This window comes from Peromyscus maniculatus, chromosome 23 (genome assembly GCF_049852395.1).
Source record: "Peromyscus maniculatus bairdii isolate BWxNUB_F1_BW_parent chromosome 23, HU_Pman_BW_mat_3.1, whole genome shotgun sequence".
Taxonomy (NCBI): domain Eukaryota; kingdom Metazoa; phylum Chordata; class Mammalia; order Rodentia; family Cricetidae; genus Peromyscus; species Peromyscus maniculatus.
The window spans coordinates 29,252,207-29,278,332 of record NC_134874.1 but is presented as its reverse complement, the minus strand read 5'-3'; the positions used below and the strand labels follow the sequence as shown (position 1 = coordinate 29,278,332).

At 50.5% G+C, this 26,126-nt stretch overlaps 1 protein-coding gene across 4 annotated transcripts in view; it reads right to left on the bottom strand.

Annotated features, from left to right (window-relative positions):
* Nucleotides 1–138: 138 nt before the first annotated feature.
* Nucleotides 139–26,126, bottom strand: part of Actl6b (actin like 6B) — a 30,188-nt gene continuing 4,200 nt past the window's right edge. The window contains exons 1-15 of one of the 4 annotated variants that reach the window (XM_006971234.4): nucleotides 18,693–18,867; nucleotides 16,508–16,792; nucleotides 16,020–16,096; nucleotides 15,498–15,663; nucleotides 15,084–15,184; nucleotides 6,934–7,031; nucleotides 5,612–5,706; nucleotides 5,438–5,544; nucleotides 4,250–4,339; nucleotides 3,624–3,685; nucleotides 3,072–3,186; nucleotides 2,865–2,945; nucleotides 2,672–2,767; nucleotides 2,384–2,470; nucleotides 139–444 (exon numbers count right to left, since the gene is read on the bottom strand). In XM_006971234.4, coding sequence (XP_006971296.1) covers nucleotides 364–444; nucleotides 2,384–2,470; nucleotides 2,672–2,767; nucleotides 2,865–2,945; nucleotides 3,072–3,186; nucleotides 3,624–3,685; nucleotides 4,250–4,339; nucleotides 5,438–5,544; nucleotides 5,612–5,706; nucleotides 6,934–7,031; nucleotides 15,084–15,184; nucleotides 15,498–15,663; nucleotides 16,020–16,096; nucleotides 16,508–16,532 — 1,281 coding nt within the window. In that variant the 5' untranslated portion in view covers nucleotides 16,533–16,792; nucleotides 18,693–18,867 and the 3' untranslated portion in view covers nucleotides 139–363. Of the gene's footprint in view, nucleotides 445–2,383; nucleotides 2,471–2,671; nucleotides 2,768–2,864; nucleotides 2,946–3,071; nucleotides 3,187–3,623; nucleotides 3,686–4,249; nucleotides 4,340–5,437; nucleotides 5,545–5,611; nucleotides 5,707–6,933; nucleotides 7,032–15,083; nucleotides 15,185–15,497; nucleotides 15,664–16,019; nucleotides 16,097–16,395; nucleotides 16,417–16,507; nucleotides 16,793–18,692; nucleotides 18,868–26,126 lie in introns of those variants that run through there. The other 3 variants (XM_076560196.1, XM_076560194.1, XM_076560195.1) reach the window with 3 other exon arrangements.

Here is a 26,126-nt window from a genome sequence, read left to right as displayed (position 1 = left end):
CAGGTCTTGTAACTTCCAGGGTCCTGACCCCACTGAAACCTAAGAATTTCGTGCCCCGGTGTAGCATGGATGTAGGCGTGACTCTCTCTGGCCTCTCACCAGACCCCCGCCCCATTCCCTATCCCCAAGGAGGTCAAATTATTTTTATTTTCTTAAAACTTTTTTTTTTTAAACTTATTCCAACTCAGAAACATCACAGTCTAAGAAGATGTGGGTAAGAGAGGAGAGGGCAATGGGAGATGGAGGGTTCAGCGCTTTCGGAGGCCTGGCTGGTAGAACGCCCCTCTGGCACCGTCTCTGGCATCGTCTGGCAACGTCCGTGGAGGGGGCGGGTGGGTGTTTGCGGAGAGGGTGGGGTCAACCTCAGGGGCACTTCCGCTCCACGCACTGCTTCCCTCCCTCCTCGTATTCCTGCTTGGAGATCCACATCTGCTGGAACGTGCCCTGGGAGAAAGGGGCAACATACGCTGTCAGGAGAGCCCTGGCGTCATCCCACACGCCTCTACACGGCCACGTTGTTCCTTCTTACCTCCATGTCTCTCCCCTGCATCCCTCCCCCTCACTGGGGGATTCTAGGCAGGGGCTCTACCACTGAGCCACACCCCAGCCCCTCACTGGGGGATTCTTGGCAGGGGCTCTACCACTGAGCCACACCCCAGCCCCTCACTGGGGGATTAAAAGTTCTTTGTTCGCCTGTGCCTGTGTTTGCTTGTGTGATGATCGGCCTACGTGGACATATGGAGGACAGAGGGCAACCGCGGGTGTCTGTCCTCTCCCTCCATGTTGAGGCGCTCTGTCTGGAAGACGGCTGGCCTGTTAGCTTCCGGAGCTGCTCCTATCTCCTCCCCCTGTTTTGCTGATAAGAGCGCCGAGATTACAGACAAATGCTCTCATGCTCCCATTTATGTGGGTTCTAGGGATTCGAACCCAGGTCCTCAGGCTTGTGCAGCAAGTGCTTTACCCACTGAGCCGTCCTCTCAGCCCTTGTGTTTATTTTCCTTTAATTTTTGACAAAGGGTCTCACTGAGTTGCCCGGGCTGACCTTGACCTTGGGATCTTCCTGCCTCCTCCGCTTCCAGGTGAGCTGGGATTTCCCCTCTGCCACACAGCCAGCTCCACACCATCCTTCTGACACGGCCTGGCACCTCACTGCCACCCACCCCTGCTGCTCTTGAGGAATCCTGTCCTGGGCGGGCACCTCACACCGGCTCTTCTCACAGATGGCTGCTGGGCTTCCATCTGAAGGCTGGTGTCTCCAGCTCACGGGCAGCCTTCCTGGGTGACCTCATTGGTTCGTCCCTGCCCCTCCCCAGCCTCTTGTTCCAGCTCAGACATCCAGCTGTGTCCTGGCCATTTCCTCCTGAATACCCTTGACCTTAAACTTTCTGTCTATTACTGAGCTCATCATCTTCCTGCAGGCTTTGCCCAGATCTATTCTCCTTTGGCCTTCTCCCCCCTCTGCCCTCCCTCCCCTCCCCTCTCCTCCTTCCCTCCTGTTCCTTTCCGCCAGATCCCCTCTCTTTCTTTCAACAGGCTCTCATGTAACACAGGCTGGCCTTGAACTCCGTGTAGCTGAAAGCATTATTCTACCCCCCCCCCAACCCACATATAAAATCTGGACATGATGGCATGCACTTTGAACCCCAGCACTAGGCAGGCAGAGACAGGCAGATCCCTGAGGCTCACAGGCCACCCAGCCTGCTCTGCATAGCCCCCTTGGCCATGCAGATCCCAGCCCATACCGTGGGAAGGCTCACGACCCACCTGTCATCACCACACTGCTCTTCTATCTCAAATTCCAGGATGTCCCCTCTACTCACTGATGGCCGTGGCTGCCTCACCCAAACCGTATCCTCACCAATCTCTGCTTCTCGATTCGCACCCCGAGGGAGCCCCCAGGCTGCAGGGAGCACTCATTGATTGCGCTCTCTCCAGAAATATTTTTTCTTTTTCAGGGCTGGGGTTATATGTCTCAGTCAGTAAAGCGCTTGCTTTAGAAGCACAAGGACCTGAGTTCAGTCTCCAAAACCCATGTTAAAAAAAAAAAAAAAGCAACTGTGCTGTCCTCCAGGGGCAGGGATGTAGAGACAGGATTTGAGTTGACTGGGTAGCTAGCCTAGATGAATCAGTGACTTGTAGAACAGTGAGGGTCCCTGCCTCAAAAAACAAGGTGGGAGGCACCTGAGGAATAACAGCTCAGTTTGTTCTCTGGCAACAGGGTCTTGCTATGTAGGCCAGGCTAGCCTTGAACTTGAAATCCTCTTGCCTTGGCCTCTCTAGTGCTGGGATTACAGGTGTGACTAGGTGCATGGTGTCGAGTAAAAATGGGCAACCACCAGGGTCTCCTCTCCGAATACTCAGTGGCGTGCCCCCTCCCTCTCACCAGTGAGGCCAAGATGGAGCCCCCGATCCAGGGGCTGAACTTGCGTTCCATGGTGCTGTTGCTGGCGATGAGTTTCAGCCGCATGCTCTGGGGGAGAAAAGGGAGCGGGAGGAAGTGGACATCCAGATCCTGGGCAGGGACAAGGCTTGGGAGGCAGGAGGAAGCCACAGAGGCAGGAGCTCTGAGCATTTCCACGTAGGGGACTCAAGAGGGATTTGGGGTTTCAAGAGCTAAGCAGGGATTGGAATCCAGGCGCCCCGAGCCGGGTGGAGTCGGGTGGGCTCTTACCGGTGGGGTCTTCTGGGAAAGCTCTCGATTAAGCCTGTCTGTGAAGCCCTGGAGCAGCGTGTTCCCGCCCGTGACAATGACGCTACCGTAGAGACCCTGGGAGCAGGGAGAAGGGTGAGCCTGCAGAGAAGGTCCTTCCCTTCCTCCACGTTAGCCCTGGAGCCCTCGGCCCAGCCTTAGGTTCTGGCCTCACCGGGCGGATGTCAATGTCGCACATGCCGATGCTGGTGGTAACCACGTGGCCCACTCCTAGCATAGTGTTCCCGGACAGGCCCTGTGGATAAAGGTGATGTGGACTTTGGGGACTCCCCCAAGGCCCTATCATCCTTCCCAGACTCCCCCACCACACCTCTGGATCCAGCCAGCCCCACCCCCACCAAAACCCAGCACCCAGCCAAACCTTGACATTGGAGGGATCAAAAAGGCCCTCGGGGATGCGAAGTCTCTCGGCCCCGTAGTCTGTGTTGTAGCCGTTGGGCATTTCATAATGCACAGTGGGCATCTGCGCAGCCACCCTGCCCAAGGAAGGAGCAAGACCAAGGACTACCAGGTGGGTGCTCTAGGGGTTCCCGTGAACCCCAGTCATGTTCCCCCAATGGCGTCTCATGTAGCCCAGACATGCCTCCACCTCAACAAGTAGCAGAGGCTGGCCTTGAACTCTTGATTCTCTTGCCTCTGACTTCCAAGTGGGTTTCAAGCTTCTACCACTAAGATCTATAGAAGTGGGGCTGAGGATGGACCCCGGATCTTTGAATGTCCTGGACAAGCTGAGCTATCGTCCCAGCGTCACCCCCACCCCACCCAGTTTTTGAGACTGGGTCCTGCTGTGTAGGCCAGGCTGACCTGGGGCTCTCCATCCTCCTGCCTCAACCTTCCTGCGTGCTGACATTGCAGGAACTGCAGTATGCCCGGCATCAGCTGTACCCTCCCTGCAGCGCTCGGCCCGACTCACTGTTCATCGTAAGGGGAGTCGGACACCTGCAGCACGGAGGCCTGGAAGTCTTGGATCACCTCCTGAGAAGCAGGGAGAGGGGAGGTCGGGCTGCCTTCTGTCTCCACCTCGCGCCCCCTTCCCCAACTCCAGTCCACCCACAGTCACGCCCTCCACCTCCCCCAACTCCAGTCCACCCACAGTCACGCCCTCCACCTCCCCCAACTCCAATCCACCCACAGTCACGCCCTCCACCTCCCCCAACTCCAGTCCACCCACAGTCACACCCTCCACCTCCCCCAACTCCAGTCCACCCACAGTCACGCCCTCCACCTCCCCCAACTCCAATCCACCCACAGTCACGCCCTCCACCTCCCCCAACTCCAATCCACCCACAGTCACGCCCTCCACCTCCCCCAACTCCAATCCACCCACAGTCACGCCCTCCACCTCCCCCAACTCCAATCCACCCACAGTCACGCCCTCCACCTCCCCCAACTCCAATCCACCCACAGTCACGCCCTCCACCTCCCCCAACTCCAATCCACCCACAGTCATGCCCTCCACCTCCTCTAGTCACACGGCAGGGGACCAGGGGCCAGCGGGGGGGGGGGGGGGGCGCGATCCCTTTTCAGCTACAGCCTCACGTTGCACATGTAGTTATGCCAGGACTTGGAGACTTGGGGTAGCTTCTCCTTCTTTTTCCAGTTTGGGGGGGCTCCCTCCCGTACAGGCTCCTGTGGGGACACAGTCTTTTGAGTGTCCTTCCCCAGCTGGCGCTTGCCCAGCCCATGGGCACATCTGCCTCCCTGGCGCCGGCCCGCTGACCAGCCGTGAGGCTCGGCTCTGTCTCCAAGGAGACGGAGTGACTTGTCACCCTTCCCTGATGGAGAAGGGAAGAGAGTGAGAGGCATGTGTGAAACACACGCTGCAGATATGATCAGAAGAGCCTGAATCAGGGGCCAGGGATGTAGCCGAGTGGGTTGAGAGAGCACTTGCCTAACATGCAAGAAACTCAGGGTTTCATCCCAGCTCCGCCCCCCCCAGCATAAACCGGGTGTAATGTAGAATGTAGTTCTCTTATAATCCCAGCACTCAGGAGGTAGAGGCAGGAGGACTGAGAATTCAGAATCATCCTCAGTCTCATAGTGAGCTTGAGGCCAACCTGGGTTATGTGAGATCCCATCTCAAAACACTAATTAATGGAGCTTTTTTCCTTCATCTGGGAAGCTTTCATATGATGCTCTGGGTCTTGTGGCAGAGGAATGACTTGAACCTGGGTTATTTTGTTGTTGTTGTTCAGATGTTTTTTTTTTTTTTTTTTTGAGATGGGCTTGATGACGTCATCCAGGCTGGCCTTCTTATAGCCATAGTTGATGCGGTGCTAAGGATCCAAGTCAAGACTCCTTACGTGTCAAGACCTTGTTAACTGAGCCACATCCCTGGTCCTTGTTTATTTGCTTTTTGAGAGAGAGTGACTTGTGTGGCTTAGGCTGGCCCCCAGCTCGAGATGTTCCCAAGGCTGACCTTGAACTCCTGACTTTCCTCCCTCCACCTCTCAAGTGCTGGGATTACAGATGTGCTTCACCACATCTGGCTCGAGAATTTGGATCTGTCAGACCCTCGAACCCATCCCACTGGCCCTCACCCATCTATCAGTTGACTGCATGGCCTCAGCCATGACCTGAAGCCTGTCCCAATCTCTGGAAAATGAGGAACTAGATTCATGATCCTCTGGGGAATTCGGTCCATGGTCTCATGGGTCAGGGGACCGGTGGGTGTAAGGCCAGCGCCAGGGCTATCGACCGCACATCTGGGCGCGGCAGAGGCCCTACCTTGGCTGCAATCATGTAAGGGGGGATGATGTCAATGGCCATTTCCTGGAAGAGCTCCCGGCACTGCATGGAGATGAAGTCCCCTGCCAGGGGGGACTTGACGATGCCTGAAAGAAGAGGCTGTGTCAGAGCCAGGCTGCCCTGGGCCACCCTGCAGCCCTGACAAGGCCCTACCTTGCTGTAGGACATAGCCATCGTGGACCGGGATGGCTGTAGTATGGGTGGCCCCGCTGTCCAGCACCAGGCCTGTGGAGCGTCCATTTGCAAAGCTGGCGTGATGGGTCCATCAAGGAAATAGCAGCAGACAGTGAGAGAGTCAGGGTCAGGCCCTCTCTGTGCTCTTGGGGTAAAGCCAATCCTAGTCTGCAAAGTAACCCTGTGATCTACCTTTTTTTTTCTTTTGTTCTTTTTGCATATGTGCGCATGCATGCATGTGTGTGTTCGTGCGTGTATATGCATGTACATGTGTGTGTGTGTTTGCAGAGGCCCAAGGTTCATGTCGAGAGTCATCCTTGATCACTGTTCTGCCTTATTCATTCAGGAAAGTGCTCTCAGTGAAGTGCAGAGCTCTCTGCTCTGGCTCCTCTTGCTGGCCGCCACCCCCTGAGGCTGTGTTTACCTGTAGGTCATCAAGCCTACCAGGCATACACGTGGGGTTCTGAGGACCCAGACTCTGGTCCTCACATCTGTGCGGCCATTGCTGTCATCGCTGAGCCGTCCCGTGGGGGTGCTATGATCAAACCCCGGTTCTCTACAAGGGCAGTCATTGCTCCAGCCCCCTACCCCCCCCCCCATATATTTGTCTCACTATGTAGTCCAGGCTAGCCTGGAACTCATTATGTAGCTCAGGCTGGCCTCAAACTAAAGGCAGTCACCCTGCCTTGGTCTCCAAAGTGCTAGAATTACAGGTCTGCATTTCCTAACCTAGTGTATGTGGAGCTAGGAACTAGGGCCTCAGACGTGCGAGGCCAGCCAGGCTCCTTCCCCTTGTCCTTGGTTTTGGTAGCCCAGGCCTTGAATGCTAACTTCATCTCTTTAAGCCCTTGGAGTGGTAGGGTCCCAGGTACATGTGGTCCTGTGTCCTGTGGACTGTTTAAATTGGGGTCCCTGTCACCCCATACCTAGCACCAAGTTCAGTGTACCACCAATTCTGAAAAAAGACAATGACCAAAACTGGCCATTTGGGAAGGAGCCACCTCCACGCCACGTGTGTCCTTTCCCTCTGTGTCCGGACCCAGGGACCCAGTCATTCCCTGATGTTTACTCGGCCCAACTCCTCCTGCTGAGATTGACCTATGGAACAGGGAAGGGCCATTAACCTGCTCCCCTCCCCCAGCCCCAAGCCTATGGGGCTTCCTGCACTAGTGAGGTGCAAGGATGTGTCTTCCCACCCAAGATAGTGATCTCCAGGGAAGCAGGCCCAGCCCCGCTCCGCTCAGCGCATCTCTCACACCCCACCCAGGCCCTCCACCCGGCAGAGCCCAGCAGTAGGATACGCTGTGAGCACGGCTGTCTTGCACAAGAAGAAGGCAGGAATGTTGTACTGCTCGAACATCAGCTCCGTCAGTTTCTCCCGCTTGGCCCGGGTGTTCCACTGTGGAGAGAGCACAGGAGGGGGGGGGACCGGATGGAGGCACAGCCAGAGTGTCTGTGTGAATGTGTGTGAATGTGTGTGTGTGTGTGTGTGTGTGTGTGTGTGTGCGTGCGCGCGCACAGGTGCAGGCATACACAGCAACAAATACACTCATAGGAACAAACACATATACAGACGTTCCCACACAACGTGTTACATGTATGTATGTAAACAGATACATGGATTCAGACACAAATATGCACACCGATGCGAACACTCCCATACATTTCACATACACGTATGCAAATGTTCTTACACACATGCATGTACATAAATATATACATATAACTTAGGCTGGGAAACAGGTCAAGGCCCTTGGCCCACCCACATACACCTTTACAATGTAAGAACTACAAGGAACTTATTTGATTTCATTTTGTCGTGCGGGGGTTAAAACCGGTGGCCTGGTGCACGCAAGACAAGCACTCTGTCATTGACCTGTGTCCTCAGCCCTATTTTGTTTTGTACTTTAGTTTATTTTGACACAAGATCTAGCTGTGTAGCCCGAACTTCTTGCCTCCGATTGTTGATCTTCCTGCTACGGTCTTCCAAGCATTGGTGTAACAGGTACACACCGTCATGTCTGGTTAAGAATGTCATTTTCCCATTTGTTTGTCTGTTGGTTTAGTGTGTGTGTGTGTGTGTGTGTGTGTGTGTGTGTCTGTCTGTCTGTCTGTCTGTCTGTCTGTCTGTCTCTCTATGCATATGCCTGGGGAGACCACAAGTTGAGTAAGGTGCCTCCACAGCCGCTCCCCACCCTATATTTTGAGGCGCGGTCTCTCGTTGAACTTGGAGCTCACCAATTTTGCTAGGTTGGTAGCCAGCAGAGCGCAGGGAATCTCTTGTGTCTGTCTCCCCAGAGCTGGGTTTGTGGGTGTTTGTTGCTGCACTTGGTTTTTTCACATGGATGCTGGGGGTTGAGGTCAGGTCCTCACGCTTCTGTGGCAAACACTGCCGACTGAGCCACCTCCCTGGGTTTTTGGTTTGTTTGTTTGTTTTTGTTGTTTTTTCAGAAAAGAACCTTCACAGCCCAGGGTGGCCTTGAACTTGATTGATACTTAGTTGAGGATGTACTTAAACTTTTGATCCTCCTGCCTCCATCTCTGAGCACTGGGACTGTGGGCCTGCGGTTTACGTGGTGTCAGGAGTGGAAGCCACGGCTTCCTGCGTGCTAGCGCAGTGTTCTACCAACTGAGCAACAGCCTCGGTCCCACAGTTCTTGGTGGGGCTGGATCTGGAGTCTCCATCCTTCCACGCCTGGCTCAGTGTTCCTTATTGTACACTCTACATCTCAGCCTCTTCCAGGCTTCCACCCCCACCCTAGTTATCTCAGATGCCAGGACGCAGGAGAAGACGATTTCTGGGTAACGACGGGAGACTGAATACAAACATCTAATTTTCCACCTCTCAAGATTCCAGCGAAAACAGAGACATTTTTAAAAGACAGAAACCTACAAAAGCCAGCAAGCACATGGAGAGATGTGCCACTAGGGGAATGCAAATCTAGCGTCATTAGTCACTGGAGAAATGCAAATCAAAAGCATAATGAGGTCCTACTTCACACCTACATAGACAATGTGGGTAATTAAAAACCAGAGCGGCGGGCGGGGCTGGTGAGATGGTTCAGCTGGTAGAAGTGCCTGCTGCCAAGCCTGACGGCCTGAGTTCAATCCCCAGGGGCTACACGGTGGATGGACAGACCCGACGCCTGCAAGTTGACCTCTGACCTCCACATGTGTGCCATGGCATGCAGGTGCCAACATACAGACACGATAAACAAAGAACTGCCCCCCCCCCATATAAAAACTAGAAAGCGACCTGCTGATGAGAAATTGGAACCCTCTCGTCCCTGGCGGGCCCCTGCAGAACGTCGCTGTTGGTCCCTCAACATATATAATAGAGAAGTTCCACAGGACCCAGTGGTTCCAGTGCTGGTTACAGACCCAAAATAAATAAAAACGAGGGTCTGGAGAGAAGGCTCCGTGGCTTAGAACACTGGCTGCTCCCGCCGAGGACCCAGGGTTGGTTCCCAGCACCAATGTGGAGGCTCACAATGACCTGTCGGGATCCTATGCTCCCCTTCTATCATCCACAGGCACCAGGAACGCCCAGGGTGCACACACATACATGGAGGCTAAATGCTCATACACATAAAATAAGAGAAAGAATCCTTTTCAAGAAGGTGAAAACAAGTACTAGAGGAAATCTTGGCACACAACAGCTGGTGGCTGGATACGTGAACTGTGGTATGTCTTTGAAGGGGACTATTGCTCACCCAAAACAAAGAAATGAAATGCTGATAAGTGTTACAACGTGGGTAACATAAAAATATGTTGAGTAAAAAAACACAGATGCAGGACAGTGGGCAGCTCCAGGGTAGAAGGCCTGATCACCATGCCAGCCTTTTAGTGTCAATCCCCACGCCCAAAGGAGCACTGACGCAGAGTCATACTGTGTGGTGCCGTTTTTATGAACGCCCTGAGCAGGTATCTTTATGGGATGGAAGCAGGCAGGCGTAGTGATGCGTACCTGTGATCCCAGCACTGAGGAAGCTGAGGCAGGAGGATAGAGACTTTGCACCTAAACCAGATTATGTAATGAGTTTCAGCTCACACAGTCAACGATTTAAGTAATGGATCCCTAAACTGTTTATCAGTTTATCTGTTGTACACTCAAGCTCCCCAAGTTGATTCTTCAAAGGGAGTCAGTCTGAGCGTCCCAGAGCTGGTGGGACCCTTGACACAGATGGAAATGAAAATATTGTACTGAGATCTGAGTGATATCATGTATTTTCAGGACCCCCCCCACACACACCCCATGCCTTCACTGGGCTCTAAGAAACGGGCAATCAGATAAATCTTGGGGTAGAAATATGTGACACCACATTGAAAAATAGGGGCTGGAGAGATGGCTCAGCCATCTGCTGCTCTTGCAGAGGACTCATGTTTGGTTCCCAGCATGCACATGGGACAGCTCACAGCCAGCTGTGACTCCAGCTGCCAGGAGATTTGATGTCTTCTGGCCTCCACGGGAACTTGCACACATGTGAGCCTTCCCACACACAGACACATTGGCATGCACATAATTAAAAAATAACATAAATGATCTTACAAAATAAAACATATGTTTTAAAAATCAAAACAATAGGGCTGGAGAGATGGCTCAGAGGTTAAGAGCACTGGCTGCTCTTCCACGGGTCCTGAGTACAATTCCCAGCACCCACAGGGTGACTCACTACCATCTATGATGCGATCTGGTGCCCTCTTCTGGTGTGCAGGCAGAACACTGTATACATAATAAAGAAATAAATCTTTAAAAAAAAAAAAAACAATAAATAAGCTGGGCAGTGGTAGCACATGCCTTTAGTCTCAGCACTCAGGAAGTAGAGCTGGTAGATCTCTGAGTTCAAGGCCAACCTGGTCTACACAACAAGTTCTGGGACAGCCAAGACTGTTACACAGTGAAACCCTGTCTCAAAAAAACCAAAGTAATAATAATAATAATAATAGTTAATTTAATTAAAATGTAATTTAGGGCTGGAGAGTTAGCTCAGCACATAAAGCTCTTACTTGCTGCTCTTGCAGAGGACCTGAGTTCAATTCCTAACACTCTCAAGACAGATCACAACCATTGATAACTCCAGGCCCGGGCAATCTGACACCTTCTTCTGACCTCCAAGGGCACCAGACACACACATGGTACACACACACATGTGCAAAGAAAACACTCATACACATAAAATAATTTTTAAAAATCTAACAATTTCGGGAGGACTGACCCTTTCTGAATGGAGACAGAGGAGGAGTGGATGGGGAGGAGGGTAGATGGAAGTTGGGGGGGAGGAAACAGGAGGAGAGGAGGGGGAAACTGGTTGGAATGTAAAATAAATAAAAAATGTTAATAAAATAAAATTAAATTTAAAAAACTTTAAAAATTTAAATCTTTTCAGTTTAATTAAAAAAAATTTATAAAGATGCCAAAGCAGAGATTTCCCTCAAAACCCCCTGCTCAAATAGTCCCATAGAACCTTACACAGGAGTTCACTCTCTCTCTCTCTAATGTACCACTTTTAAACAAAATCAGGCAATCCATTTGCATCTTCCAAAATAAGATGGATGCCAAAATATGGCTGGAAAAAACAGTGTAGGAGAAGGAAGATTCCTAATGACAAATTAGTGATATCTTTAGTAAAGGAACATGATATTGGACCCAAGAAACAAAAACAAGATGCCCCAAAAAGAACATTCAAAGGGATGTGTCCCAGTGGTAGGCTTCTGCCTGGAATTCTTGAGGACCTAATTTCAATCGCCAGTATCCCTCTCCCAGGAAAATAAAAATAGCCTTCAGATGTTTTCAGGCTCCAGTCATTTAAAAAGAAGACAGAAATTAAAAAGAATATTCACAGGAAATAAAAGAGCTTGTTGAGATTAAGGCTACAGGGGCAGATATAATAAATTCAGTAAAATGGTTGGACAAGACAAAGTCTTGGAAATTAGAAGAAAGGGCAACGATGAAAAACAGAAGGGAAAATATAAGAAAATTAGGGAACCAATTTAGGGGGTGAAAACTATAAGTAATCAGATTTCCCAAGAGTGGAGACAGAAGAGATGGGGAGAAATAAAGAGTAAAAAGTTAATTAAATTTTCTACTCAAGCCAGGCGGTGGTGGCGCAGGCCTTTAATCCCAGCAGTCGGGAGGCAGAGACAGGCGGATCTCTGTGAGTTCGAGGCCAGCCTGGTCTACGGAGCGAGATCTAGGACAGGCGCAAAGCTACACAGAGAAACCCTGTCTCAAATTTTTTTTTTTTTTTTTTTTTTTTTTTTGCTCAGTGGGCCAGTAGGTGCTTGCCACCAATCCTGATGACATAATTTGATTCCCAGATCTTACATGGCAAAAGAGGAGAGCCAAGTCCTGCAAGCTGTCTTTCGATGTACAATATGACACGTTCCCCATCTCTCACACATACACACAAATAAGAAACACGATACACACATAGGCAGGAAATTAAATAAAATTTTTTCACTTAACTGAAAGGCAAAGGTTTCTAAAACATTTTTTTTTCTGGTTTTTTTTTGTTTGTTTGTTTATTTGTTTGTTTTCAAGACAGGGTTTCTCTGTGTTGCTGGCTGTCCTGGAACTCTGTAGACCAGGCTGGCCTAGAACTCACAGAGATCCACCTGCCTCTGCCTCCCAAGTGCTGGAATTAAAGGTGTGTACCACCACTGGCCCCGCCCAGTGGTTTCCAGAACAATTAATAAAATATGCCAACCTCATGACATACCACAGTGAAGTTTTATAACATTTAGGATAGAGTGAAAATTCTAACTACTTTTTTTTTGGGGGGGACAGTAAGATGGTTAAATACTTCTCAGTATTAACAGTAGATGTTCAAGGACAGCAGAAGGCAGAGCTTTCAAGATCTGAAGAAAAACATCTTCCAGCTCGGAGTATGATACCTAGCTAAACTATCAACGCCAAGCCTCAGAAGAAATACTTCCTGTGATCTAAGTGGTTACTGAATTATCTACTCCATGAAAATAAAGGAGCAAGTCAAGAAAAGGACTCAAGGAACAGATACACCTGCTTTTCTCAGAAGAAAAACAAAGAGATTCTCCTAGGTAAGGCTGAAGGTTAGTGTAACCGCTATTTCCCAAATTTAAGCCAGAGTGGAATGTCTGGGCTCTGAGAGAAGTTTCCTCAGTAAGACTAAATTAATAGAATATATCATGGAATTAGTGTCTTGAGAAAATGCATAGATATCTGATGAGTAACCTAGGGTTACACTGATAAATTAATTTTTTTTTTTTTTTTTTTTTTTGGTTTTTCGAGACAGGGTTTCTCTGCGTAGCTTTGCGCCTTTCCTGGAGCTCACTTGGTAGCCCAGGCTGGCCTCGAACTCACAGAGATCCACCTGGCTCTGCCTCCCGAGTGCTGGGATTAAAGGCGTGCGCCACCACCGCCCGGCTCGATAAATTAAAATTTAAGTAAAATAAAACACAATTCTTAGATCTGGGGAAGACAAAAGTTGCCTAAGAATGAAAAAGTAACCATGGTTTATTCCTGACTCAGCTCCTATTAGCCTGCAAGATATAAGAGAGCATAAACAGATTTTTTAAAAAAAAAAATTGAGTCAGGGTTTTTCCGTGTTACAGCTCTAGCTGTCCTGGAACTCAATTTGTAGACCAGGTTGGACTTGAACTCACAGAGATCTGACTGCCTCTGCCTCCTGAGTGCTGGGATTAAGGGTGTGCACCACCTTCCAGCTGTTTTTTTTTCTTTGTTTAAGTATAAAATATAACTGTACCTAAAGGTGGGAAAATGAGAACCACTTATGATACAGCCTGGTGGGGAAAGAAAGAGCTAATTTTTCATCTTCCATAGTAGAAAACCCTTGGATAATGCATCAAATAAAGCACAAGAGATGGTTCAGCCTGACAACCTGAACCTGAGTTCAATCCTCAGGCTAGAAGGCAAGAACTGACTCTTGCAAGCTGCCCTCTGAACTCTGCATTGACACTGTGGCATACTCACCTCCCCCCACCCCTAAACACACACGCAAAATAAAAACAATAAAATGCAATTTTTAAAATGCACAGAAAGGGGCTGGAGAGATGGCTCAGTGGTTAAGAGAGCTTGCTCAGGTGAGGACCTGAGTTCAGTTCCCAGCACCCACAATGGGTGGCTCACAACTGCCTTCACCTCTAGTTCCCGGGGATCAGATGCCCTCTTCTGGCTTCCATGGGGAATGCATGCATGTGATGCATCTACAGACGAGTTGGCCTATACACATACACATAATACAATTCTAAAGATACACTAAACAGTCAATGCAGTAATTCAAGTGTGGCGTTTAGAGATATGGAAGGAAAGGGTCCCGATAGTATCTACCAGTAAGCTCAGCACTCCGGAGTCTGAGGCAGAGGGATCTCAAGTTTGAGGTCAGTATGAGCTACACAGGGAGACCTTGTCTCAAAAACCGACAAATGGGGTGGTAAGAGGACTTGCTGGGTCAGGACACTTGCCGCCAAGTCTGACAGCCTGAGCTCAATCTCAGAGCCCACATGGTGGAGTTGAGTCCTGCAAGCTGTCCTCTGACCTCCACAAACAAGTAAGAAGACAGACAAACAAAACCTGAGAAAAGCACATAAGAAAATAACAAAAAAGTCAACTGAAGTTGCAGCGTGGCCGAGGAAATGACGCACGAAGCCCCAGCCCTAGCTGAGGAACTATTGTTGATTGACGGCTGTGGGGGAGGGAAAGAGAGGGCTCTCTTTAGGGATGAGGTTTCTGAGAGCTACCCATGCTCCAGGAGGTGTCTTACACCCACGCACATAGAGACGGCGCTAGAGGGGCAACACTAAGTGGACTCAGTCTTCTTTGTTTGTTTGGCTGTTTGCTTTTTAAAGCACATGGAGTTGGGAGAGAAACGTGGTACAAGAAATAAGGGAAGAACTGGAGGGAAGGGTGGGGTATATGTAATTAAAAAACACATTATATGCATGTATGAAATTCTCAACAAAAAAGACATACAAAGACATACAAGGAGATATATATATGAATCTCTTTATGTACTCCTCCTGGCTGTCCTGGAACCCATTGTGTAGTTGAGGAGAACCTTGAATTGCTGATTCTCCTGCTTCTACCTCCTGAGTACTGGGATTACAGGCTTAACCTTTTCTCCCTTCGGTAGTGGGGATTGAACCCAGAGCCTTGTGCATGCTAGGCAAGCACTCTACCAACTGAGCTATAGTGGTAATGTGTGTATATGTAACGTTGACCAAAAAGTTAAGTATAGTGAACAACCATGGGCAGTGGAGCGGATGGAGCAGAAGAGAGAAGGGGGAATGGAGAGGGGGGCGGGGGAGGAAAGCGTGCGGTTGACGGTGACAGGGTGAGAAGGAAAATTCTGGAAAGGAAGGCGAGGTGGCTGACAGCGGCAGCTCCCGGATAGAGGTGATGGTGGAAGGGATGTGTCCCCAGGACGCAGGGTCCCACGTGGGATGAGGCACTCACCGGAGCCTCCGACATGAGCACTGGGTGCAGGTTGGGCTCCGACTTGACGTGTTTGCTGTAGGTGTGATCCAGGATGGCTCTGAAACACTCCCAGTCCTCAACTAGGGACAGAGGGCCAGCGCGGAGAGAGAGGCGGAAGGTGGGAAGGAAGGCAGGGGTCAGGGACAGGAAGTAAAGGAGGGAGGAGGCCGAGCCAAGAGGTAGGGAGTCCAACTTCAGCTGACAAGCACCCCCTCCCTTAAGTTCCAGAACTCTGGGGGGGTCCTGGTCTGAGACCCCTGTTGGGAGCAACGAGGAGGTTCTTGGGAGCTGGGCAGCAGCAAGCAGGACTCTGTGGGTGTGGAGATCTGTGTCCCCACGTCGGGGGCGGGGCTCCCAGTCTGTTTCAGAAGGTGGTGGGTGGGGGCCCCTTACTCATGCCATTCTTGAGGGGCGACATGACCTCTGCTCCATCCCGAGGCACGTGCAGGGCGTTGGTGTCGATGTGGAAAATCTTCCCTTTCTTCTCTTTCTCCCCCTCCAGCTCCAGCCCGCCCCCCTCTTCTGCGGCCAGCAGCCCCACAGTGGTGGGGAAGTCAGCCTGGGAATGAGGAACGTGAGTGGGGAGCCAGGTTACTCCCTCCTTTTTTTGGAGATAGGGTCTCACGGTGGAACCCCAACTGGCCTGGAACTCTCTGTGCAGGCCAGGCTGGTCTCGAACTTACAGAGATCCGCATGTCTCTGCCTGCGTGCTGGGATTAAAGGAGTGTGCACCATGCCCAGCTGGACCACCCCTTAGTCTAGTCCCTTGTCCAACCGTACTTAAGGCCCTCAGCCACCCCCTCGGCTTCCTCCCCTCCACTCAGGTGAGCTACTTGGATTGAACTGTGCGAGCTGACCCGCCTGGCAGAGGGTGTCCCAGCCCCAGGGATTTGGGGAGGGGGCGGGAAGGCTCACCTTGGGGCAGTCCTCCCCAGCGTACCCAGCTCGGACTGAGAAGGAGCCAATGTCAAAGACGAGCGCCCCCACCTCATCTGTGCAAGGAGACAGGTGTGTGAGGAGACCTCTCTCAAACTGTGCCCCTAAACAGCTTGGAGAGGAGTCTGGGGGGATAACCACAGTTTGAACTTCAGCATGGAGTAGGTGGGAGATCCACCTGGACTTCAGAGCGTCCTGGAAGTGGCGGGTCAGAGCCACCAAAGTTCCCCCTCCTGCCTAGTGGCCTGGCAGGAAAAAGAAAGGTCCAGGGGCCAGGGTGGGGGGCAGTGCACGCTTGGGAGCCCGAAAAGGATGGAAAGCAGAAGTAGCGGGAGACCCAAACCTCAGGCTGGACCTGATGCAGGACGGAGGTGACAGGCCCGGGGATGCTCAGGGCTTGGGACGCGCGGGTTCGGGATGCAGGGCTGGAGACCAGGCCGAGAGCCCGGTGCCCCAGGCCGGCTCACCTCCGCCGTAGACGCCCCCGCTCATAGTGCCCTCTCTACGCGGCTCGCGGCCCGTGGGCGGCGGCGGGATCAGCACCGAGGCGGCCGGACAGCTCCCGGGATCCGGGCGGGGCGGGGCGCGGCGGCGGCCAATCAGGAGGCCGGATCCCCTGCCCCCAACGGCGCGGCCGATTGGTTACGAAGAGAGACAATAACCCGGCTGGGGGCCGCCGCTTTAAAGGGGCAGCCGCTTCTTCACGCCGAGGTTGGGAGGGGGTGAGGGTCCAACAGCAGGAACCCTAGGGACTGGTTCAACACAGAGAGAAAGTAGGGAAGAGATGGAGACTCGGACTGCACAGGGTGACGGAGGGGACGGGACCCCTGATGGCATGGGACCCCTGTTTCCTTAGCGCTTATTTATTTATTTAAATGCAATTGAAGGAGAGGTCGCCAGAGCTGTTCATCCCTAGACTCCCGAGTAAGAAAGAGTCTACCACATTCAGCCTAAATGCAATCCTAGAGAGACGGGGAGATGGGAGGGTAGAGAGAGGACCCAGAGGAATATGACTCTCCATCTCCCCCTGCGCCTTTCCACCTCTGTCTTTGGGCTTACTTACTTTGTAGACCAGGCTGGCCTCTGCTTCAGGTGCCACAACAACTGGTTTATTCTCTTTTATTTGGGGCAAGGTCTCATTTAGCCCAGACTATGCTCAAACTCACTATGTATCTGAGGATGACTTTGAACTTGTGACCTCCCTACCTCCACTTCCAGAGTGCCAGCATTACAAAGCCTATGCCAGGACCCCAGTTTGTGAGGCTCCCGGGCTAGAACCCAGGGCTTCATGCCTATTAGATATGAACTCTGCCAACTGAACCACGTCTCCAGCCCCTTCCCCTTCGTCTTTCTGATGGCGGTTTTTCCTTCCACCATTCCCCGGGTTCTTGACCTTGTACATAACACATAATGTAACGTGTGTGTTCACGTGTTTTCATGTAGGCACCTGGCTAACCCAGCAAACCTATTGTTTCTTTTATTTATTTTTATTTTATGTGTATTGGTGTTTTGCCATGAGTGTTGGGTTCCCAGGAACCAGAGTTACAGACAGCTGTGAGCTGCCATGTGGGTACTGAGAACTGAACCTGGGTCCTCTGGAAGAGCAGCCAGTGCTCTTAACCACTGAGGCATCTCTCTAGCCTGTTTCTTTTATTTTTGAGATTCTAATACATTACATAATTTCCTCCTTCCCTTTCTTCCCTCCAGACTCTCCCATATACCTCTCCTTGCTCTCTTTCAAATCTATGGTGTTTTTTTGGTATGTATGTATGTGTATATTCCTAAATATAACCTGTTTGGTCCGTATGTTACTGTACATACGTTTTCAGGGCCGACCATTTGGTACTGAATAACTAACCAGCTTGCTCTTCCCCGGGGAGACTATTTCCCATGCCCTCAGCACTCCAGGGAGCCTTCTTGATTTACCTATCTCTCTACCCAGATGCCTGTGATCTAATGTCATTCCCCAGGAAATCCCGTTCTTTGCTGGGTGTCGTGGCAAATGCTTGTCTTTCCAGCATTTTGAAGGCTGTGGCGGGATAGTATGCTTGAAGTGATCTGTGCTACGTAGGACTTAGAGAAACCTTGTCTCAAAAAACTAAATAAATAAATAAGACAGAACAGAAAAAAGAAGTGGAGGAGATGGCCAGTGGGCAAAGCGTGAGGACCTGAGTTTGGATTCCTAACTCTCATGTGAAAATCCAAGCGTGGCAGCTTGTGACCCCATGGTGGGGGGTGGGGTAGAGACCGGAAGATCCCAAGGGGCTTGTGGGCTGGCCAGTCTCACTGAATCCATGCTCCCCAGGGTCAGTGAGAGATCCTGTCTCAAAAAATAAGGTCGACTGCATACACACAGAATGCCACATGTGCTCACAAAGTCCATTTTCGGAAAGGTCCCTAAGTTCTTGAGGGTCTCTGGTGCCACTGACATACCAATTTTGACAGGAACAGTTACGGAATGACTTTGGTCGCCTGGAGTGTCCAAGAGACTCTAGGTAACCCACGTGTCCATGTGTCGGTGTGTACTCGTATATGTGCACACATGTACACTGAATGCATGTGCACACTGGACACACTCCCACCTGCTGCCAGAGGTGGCGCAGGAAGAAGACACTGAGACAGCCATGCACTTCTGAAAACGTCTCTACTTACTAGAAGCTCATTGTCGGAGGGCTGAGTCACATGTCTGCCGTAAGATTTGGGCATTGGAATATTGGTTCCTCCGTGGACGGCTGTTCTGGAAGGACTGGGAGGTGTGGCTCTGGAGGAAGTCTGTCTCAGCTGTTCCAGCTGCCACGCCTCTGCTCAGGCATGCCAGTGTCTAACCCTGTGGAACCGAAAGCTGAGCATCTTCTGTAAACTGCCCTGGTCACTTACCGCTCTATCACAGCGATAGAAAAGTAGCCAATATGACCGCTCAGTGGCAGTGGTGGCGCACGCCTTTAGTCCCAGCACTCGGGAGGCAGAGGCAGGCAGATCTCTGTGAGTTCAAGGCCAGCCTGGTCTACAGAGCAAATTCTAGCACAGCCAGGGATACACAGAGAAACCCTGTCTCAAAAAACAAAAACAAGCAAACGAATAAAAAAGTAATCAATGCACTCACTATGCAGGAGACTCCACTCTTCAAGGCCAAATGATGGATGGGTTAAGCTGCCTGATTGGTTGTCTGCTGGTGACAGGTGCTTACCGTGACCAGCTGTGTCTGACTTCAGATCTGGATCCCTGGATGTGACAGATCCAGGTGTCACTGGGAGGTGGGAAGTGTAGGGAAGAGAGTGGGAAGTGACTCTGGAGCTGGGAGACAGATCTCCCCAAGTGACCCTCAGTCAGTCACCGCTCTACACAGGAGTCACCTCTTAGAGCCTGCATTTCGTCATGCTCTGAAATGCAGGTGTGAGGGTGGAAGGGAAACTGGGGGAGGGAATAATTTTGGTGATAACTTCTGATACCTTCCACCTCCTTCTGCTGGTGTCTGAGATCAAATCCAGACAAGTGCTCTACTACTGAATCTGACCCCAGCCCCTCACTGGGGGATTCTAGGCAGGTGCTCTACCACTGAGTCACACCCCAGCCCCTCACTGGGGATTCTAGGCAGGTGCTCTCCCACTGAGCCACACCCCAGCCCCTCACTGGGAGATTCTAGGCAGGTGCTCTACCACTGAGCCACACCCCAGTCCCTCACTGGGGGATTCTAGGCAGGGGCTCTACAGCTGAGCCACACCCCAACCCCTCACTGGGGGATTCTAGGCAGGGGCTCTACCACTGAGCCACACCTCAGCCCCTCACTGGGGGACTCTAGGCAGGGGCTCTACCACTAAGCCACACCCTAGCCCCTCACTGGGGGATTCTAGGCAGGTGCTCTACCACCGAGCCACACCTCAGTCCCTCACTGGGGGATTCTAGACAGGTTCTCTTCCACTGGGTCACATCCCAGACAAGATGCTTTCCTGTTTTGTTATGCCTAAGTTAGGAATCTGCAGTCCATCTGGTGGTAGGTAGTGTATTTTCTTCCGGCTGCAGGAAAAGGTGCATCTGGCTAACTAAGAAGATAATTCACCCCTCAGTCAACTGTGGCCAATATTCATTTATCATGTAACCTGACCTAGATTCTAGCATACTATAGACATAGTTAGGTTAAAATAATTACTGCATCTCATTTGTTTCATTCATTAATTCAGGGAAAATCTTTTAGCTGGGTATGGTGGCACAGTCCTATCATAGCAGCATTTAGGGGTCTATGGCAGGAGGATTGTAGGTTCAAGGCCAACCTGGGCTATGTAGCAAGATATAAACAAACAAACAAAAATGTTCTGCTGAATGAGAGGCATGCAATACAAACTGTACTAGCCAAGGGAAGGCACATAAAACACACACTTCCTCTAAAGGACTTGATGTAGCGGGAAGCAGAGATACATGTGAAAGCGAGGCCAGGGCTGGCAAGATGGCTCAGAGGGCAAAAGTCTGCGGCCAAGTCTGATGAACCTGAGTTCGATCCCCAGGACCCGCGTGGTGGAAGAAGAGAACCAACAAGTTGTTCTGTGACCTCCACATGCACACTACGGCACACGCACACGCACACGCACACGCACACGCACACACACACACACACACACACACACACACACACACACAGAAATAAAATATAGGGTCACAGAGTGAAATCATGTCTCAAAAAACATATATATATATGTATATATATGGCTATAATTATTAAAAATTAAATAAAATGAGGTGATGTGGAGGCTGGGAGTCCAGACAGGCTTATGTGAGTAAAGTTCATGTTTAACTGTTGAGACGTTAGAGGCTCATAAGTGAACAAGGTAGGAAAGGTTTCCCACACAGAACAGCATGGGGAAAGGCCTGTAGATAGAAGACAGCTGGAATCTGTGAAAGAGGAGTTTGGCCTAGGAGAAAGGCTATGAGCAGAAGCCATGTCGACGGCAGGCTAGACTGGAAGAGGAACCAGAGGTTCCCCTCTATGATTTTATTGTTGCTGTTGATTGTTTGTCTGTTTGAGGCTGGGATTCATGCAGCCCGATGGCCTCCAGTTTACTCAGTAGATGTAGCTGACTTGAGGCTGGTCTTGAACTCCTGCCTCTGGCTCCCAAGGGTTAGGTTTACAATGGTGTGCATCACCATATCCGATAGGAGCTTTGTTTGTTTGTTTTACTTTGTTTTTTTTTGTTTGTTTGTTTTGTTTTGTTTTGTTTTTTTGAGACAGGGTTTCTCTGTGTAGTTTTGGTGCCTGTCCTGGATCTCACTCTGTAGACCAGGCTGGCCTCGAACTCACAGAGAGTTCGGTTCTGCCTCCCGAGGGCTGGGATTGAAGGCGTGTGCCACTCCGCCTGGATGAGCTACGTTTCTTTTATTGCTGTTGTTATTGTCATCATGAGTGTGTGTGTGTGTGTGTGTGTGTGTGCTATGGGTATGTGATTTTGTGTGTACAACTGTGTGTGTGAGATACTGTGTGTGTGTTATGGGTGTGTGACTGTGTGTGTGTGCACTATGAGTGTGATTGTGTGTGTGCTATGGGTGTGGGATTTGTGTGTGCACTGTGTGTGTGCACTATGAGTGTGAGTGTGTATGTACTTTGGGTGTGGGATTTGTGTGTGTATGTGTGTCTGTGTGCATGCTATGGGTGTGTGAGTGCAGGTGTGAGCCAGGGCGTGCATGTGGATGGAGGTCAGGGAACAACTTGTGGTAGTCAGTTCTCTCCCTCTACCTGTGGAGGCCAGATCGCTTTCCTTTCTATTGCTCCGCCGTAAATATCAAGCTAGCTGGTCTGTGAGTTTCTGGGTGACTCTCCCGTCTCTATCTCCCTCCTCACCACAGGACTGCTGCGATCACACGTGCACACCATCACATTTGGCTTCCCTTTTTTATGGTTCCTCCTCATCAAGCTCAGGTCATGAGATTTGCACTAGTGAGCTTTCTCCACCCACTGGGCCATCTCACAGTCCTAGGAACTCCATTTCTCACTAAGGAAACAAAAACGTCTACTGTGTGCCCAGAATTTCAATAAATGCTTTACAAACACAAATTTGTTTAGTCCTTAAAACAAACCAATTATGAGCATGATTTTCCAACAACAAAGGCAAAGAAAGTTTACAGACGAGTTGAGCGTGGCAGTGCACATCTGCCACCCCAGTGCTCAGAAGCACTGGGCTGGAAGATTGTTAGTTCAAGCTCAGCCCGGGCTCCACAGCAACATCCTGTCTCAAAAAGTGAAAGGAGCAGGCTGGAGAGATGGCTCAGTGGTTAAGAGCACTTGCTCTTGCAGAGGACCTGGGCTCAATTCCCAGCACCCATATGTGTTCACCACCACTCATAACTCCAGTTCCAGGGGATCTGACCCTCTTCTGACCTCCCTGGGCATCAGGCATGCAAACGGTGCAGATATACACGCAGGCAAGAAACTCACACACATTAAATAAACAACTCTTCTTTTAAAAACACAAAGCAAAAGAAAAGATCAAGTTAATGAGTTGCCCAAGATCACTCAGCCAGCAATTGATCACTGATATTTGAATCAAATTGTGTGAAAAGTGCTGATACTAGAGTAAATTTTTTTATTCTTACTGTAACTTTAATTGTTCTGTATTTTAAAATGCTTTTATTTTATTATGTGTGTATTGGTGCTTTGTCTGCATGTATATTTGTGCACCATATATACATTTGGTACCTGTACCTACAAAGACCAGAAGAGGGACCCCCTGGAACTGGGGTTACCGGCAGTTGTGAGCTGCCATGTAAGTGCTGAGAATCAAACCCAGATCCCCTGGAAAAGCAGCCATGTGTGTGCTATGGGTGTGTGAATGCATGTGTGTGAGTGTGTGTATGTACTATGGCTGTGTGTGCATGTATGTGTCTGTGTGCATGCTGAGTGTGTGAGTGCGTGTGTGTGTGTGTGTGTGTGTGGGTGTGGGTGTGTACATATGTGCTATGGGTGTGTTTGTATGTGTCTGTGTGCATGCTATGAGTGTGTGAGTGCAGGTGTGAGTGTGTGTATGTGCTATGGCTGTGTGTGTATGTATGTGTCTGTGCATGCTATGAGTGTGTGAGTGCATGTGTGTGAGTGTGTGGGGGTGTGTACATATGTGCTATGGGTGTGTTTGTATGTGTCTGTGTGTATGCTATGAGTGTGTGAGTGCAGGTGTGCCCATGCCACAACCACTGAGCCACTCCAGCCCCCTTCCAATGTTTTTTAAATCACATTGATGGACTGATTGCTTGATTGTGTGCGTGTGCTCATACATGACGGCAAGTACACACACACACACACAGATACACACACTCATGTGCCACAGTTTGCCTGTGAAGGTCACAGGACAACTTACAAAACTTGATTCTCTCCTTCCACATGCCTGGGGAGAAGTGGGGAACCCAAGGGCCCAATGACCCTCCCCATCCCGTCTTCCACGAAACAGTGCCAGCAGCCCACAGGCCCAGTCGTGATGAATTTGCATGCAGGCATGGCTGATCTGGTGGAGATAGCAGCTGCTTTGCTGAGCGGACTGTATTCTATCTACACTTGGCATCTTGTGAGAGTCTGTTTCTTGCTGGCCCAGGTCTTGTCCTGCCTTCTGCCAGATAACCAAATGCTTTGGCTACACAGGAAGTCCTTGGCCCGGCACAGGTGGCAGGAACTCAAAAATACCCAGCCTGGTTTAAAAAGGCTGCAGTATAGATGGAACCAGCGTCGCAGTGGGGTGGAGGCATTCTGAATGGAGGGGGCGCGACCCGGCCTGAGTGTCATGCAGCTAAGTTTGGTCCTCCATACGGAAGAAGCAACAAGAAATGACTGCATGGGTTTTTATTTTACAGAACTGAGGATTGAACCCAGGGGCTTGTACACGTCATGCAAGTGCTCTACCACTGAGCCACACCCCAGCCCCTCACTGGGGGATTCTAGGCAGGTGCTCTACCACTGAGCCACACCCCAGCCCCTCACTGGGGGATTCTAGGCAGGTGCTCTACCACTGAGCCACACCCCAGCCTCTCACTAGGGGATTCTAGGCAGGGGCTCTACCACTGAGCCATACCCCAGCCCCTCACTGGGGAATTCTAGGCAGGTGCTCTATTTCTCAAACACTTGATTTGGAACAGGGAAGTTGTAGGATCCAATTTGCGTTTCAGAAAGATATCTGGCAGCTGATTAGTAGGTTGATTAGAGAAGGACCATCCTAGAGCCAGAAAATAAGTAGGAAACAACAGTTGGTATAAATTAGAGGGGTAGATTTACACTATGTCCAAGAGATAGTGATATAAACTGCTAACCTTTCACCGAAATCCACCCTCCCTAGCCCAGACAGAGTCTGGCCTTGTAGGCCAAGCTGTCCTTCCACTCCTGGATCTAGGCTTAAAGCCACCCACCACCGTGCCTACCCATCATCCTTCTTTGCTTTTATTTTTTTTTTTTTTAAAGATTTATTTATTTATTATGTATACAGAGGAGGGCGCCAGATCTCATTACAGATGGTTGTGAGCCACCATGTAGTTGCTGGGAATTGAACTCAGGACCTCTGGAAGAGCAGTCGGTGCTCTTAACCTCTGAGCCAGCCCTTCTTTGCTTTTCTAATAATATTCTAGATTAGTACATGTCTAGCAACTGCACACTCCAGCCTTCCTGGGTCTGATCAGCTGTGAGCAGAGGGAAGGACTTGCGGCCCCACGGTCCTAGAATGTTTCTTTGGGGTTATTTCTTAAGTCCTTGCTTGCCCTTTTTTTTTAATGTGTAGCCCAGGGTGGCCTCAAACCCTCGATCCTCTGGCCTCCGCCTCGTTAGCATTTCATCCCAGGGTGTACCACCTCAACGGGCACTTGTTCTGTTTCTCTTCGCTTTGTTTGCCGAGCCAAGAGCTCACCGCGCAGGCCAGACTGGCCTTGAGCTCACGGCAACTCTCATGTTTTCGATTCTCAAACACTGAGATTAAAGGCCTAAGCTACCATGCCCAGCTGCTCTCTTTGTTGTAGCTGGGTATGAGAGGACGAGGTGCTCCTGAGTGGTTGGTGGTTAGTCTGTACTAGTTAGTCCAAGCCTGACAGGAGAAGATGCTCGGGAAGATGGCAAACTTAATTTAGGAAGGCTGGACGTGGAGGTGCACATCTGTAATCTCAGCACTGGAGAGGCCACGGGAGGAAAAAAGATTTCTCTTCCTTTCTTCCTTTTTTCTTTTCTTCCTTCCCTCCTTCCCTCCTTCTCTCCTTCCCTCCTCCCCTCCCTCCTTCCTTCCTTCCTTCCTTCCTTCCTTCCTTCCTTCCTTCCTTCCTTCCTTCCTTCCCTCCCTCCTTCCTTCCTTCCTTCCCTCCTTTCTTTCCTTTTGGTTTTTGGAGACAGGGTTTCTTTGTGTAGCCCTGGCCATCTTGGAACTCACTATGTAGACCAGGCTGGCCTCGAACTCAGAGATGTGCCTGGCTCTGCCTCCCGAGTGGTGGGATTAAAGGCGTGCGCCACCACACCTGGCTTAACTTTTTCTTTTCTTAAGATTTACTTTTATTATTTATGTATGTCTCTGTCTGCGCATGTGAGTTTGGGCGCTAATGGAGGCCAGGGTGCAGGATCCCCAGGGCTGGAGTTACAGGAGGTCGTGAGTCACCTGACATGAATGTTGAGAATAAACTCCTGTCTTCTGCAGGAGCAGCAAGTGCAGTTCTGAGTGCTGAGCAGTCTCTCCAGCTCTGTGGAATACCGCTCTAGTTTGATGCCCACCTAGACTACTTTGTTGAGATCAAATGTCAAAAAAAATTTAAACTGTACAGTGGTGGCACACACCTTTAGTCCTAACACTCAGGAGGCAGGGGCAGGCAGGCAGGTCTCTGTGAGTTCAAGGCCAGCCTGGTCTACATAGTGTGTTGCAGGACATTCAGGGCTACACAGAGAAACCCTGTCTCAAAAAAACAAACAACAAAATTTAAGGCGTGGAAAGTCGCTCAATTGACAGGATGCTTGCCTAGCACACACAAAGCCCCTCAGTTCGATCCCCAGCATCACGTAGAACTTGACCTGGTGGCGCACCCACCCCTGCAGTCCCGGAATTTGTAATGCAGAGTCAGAAGAGCAGAAGTTCAAGGTCATCCTGAGCCACG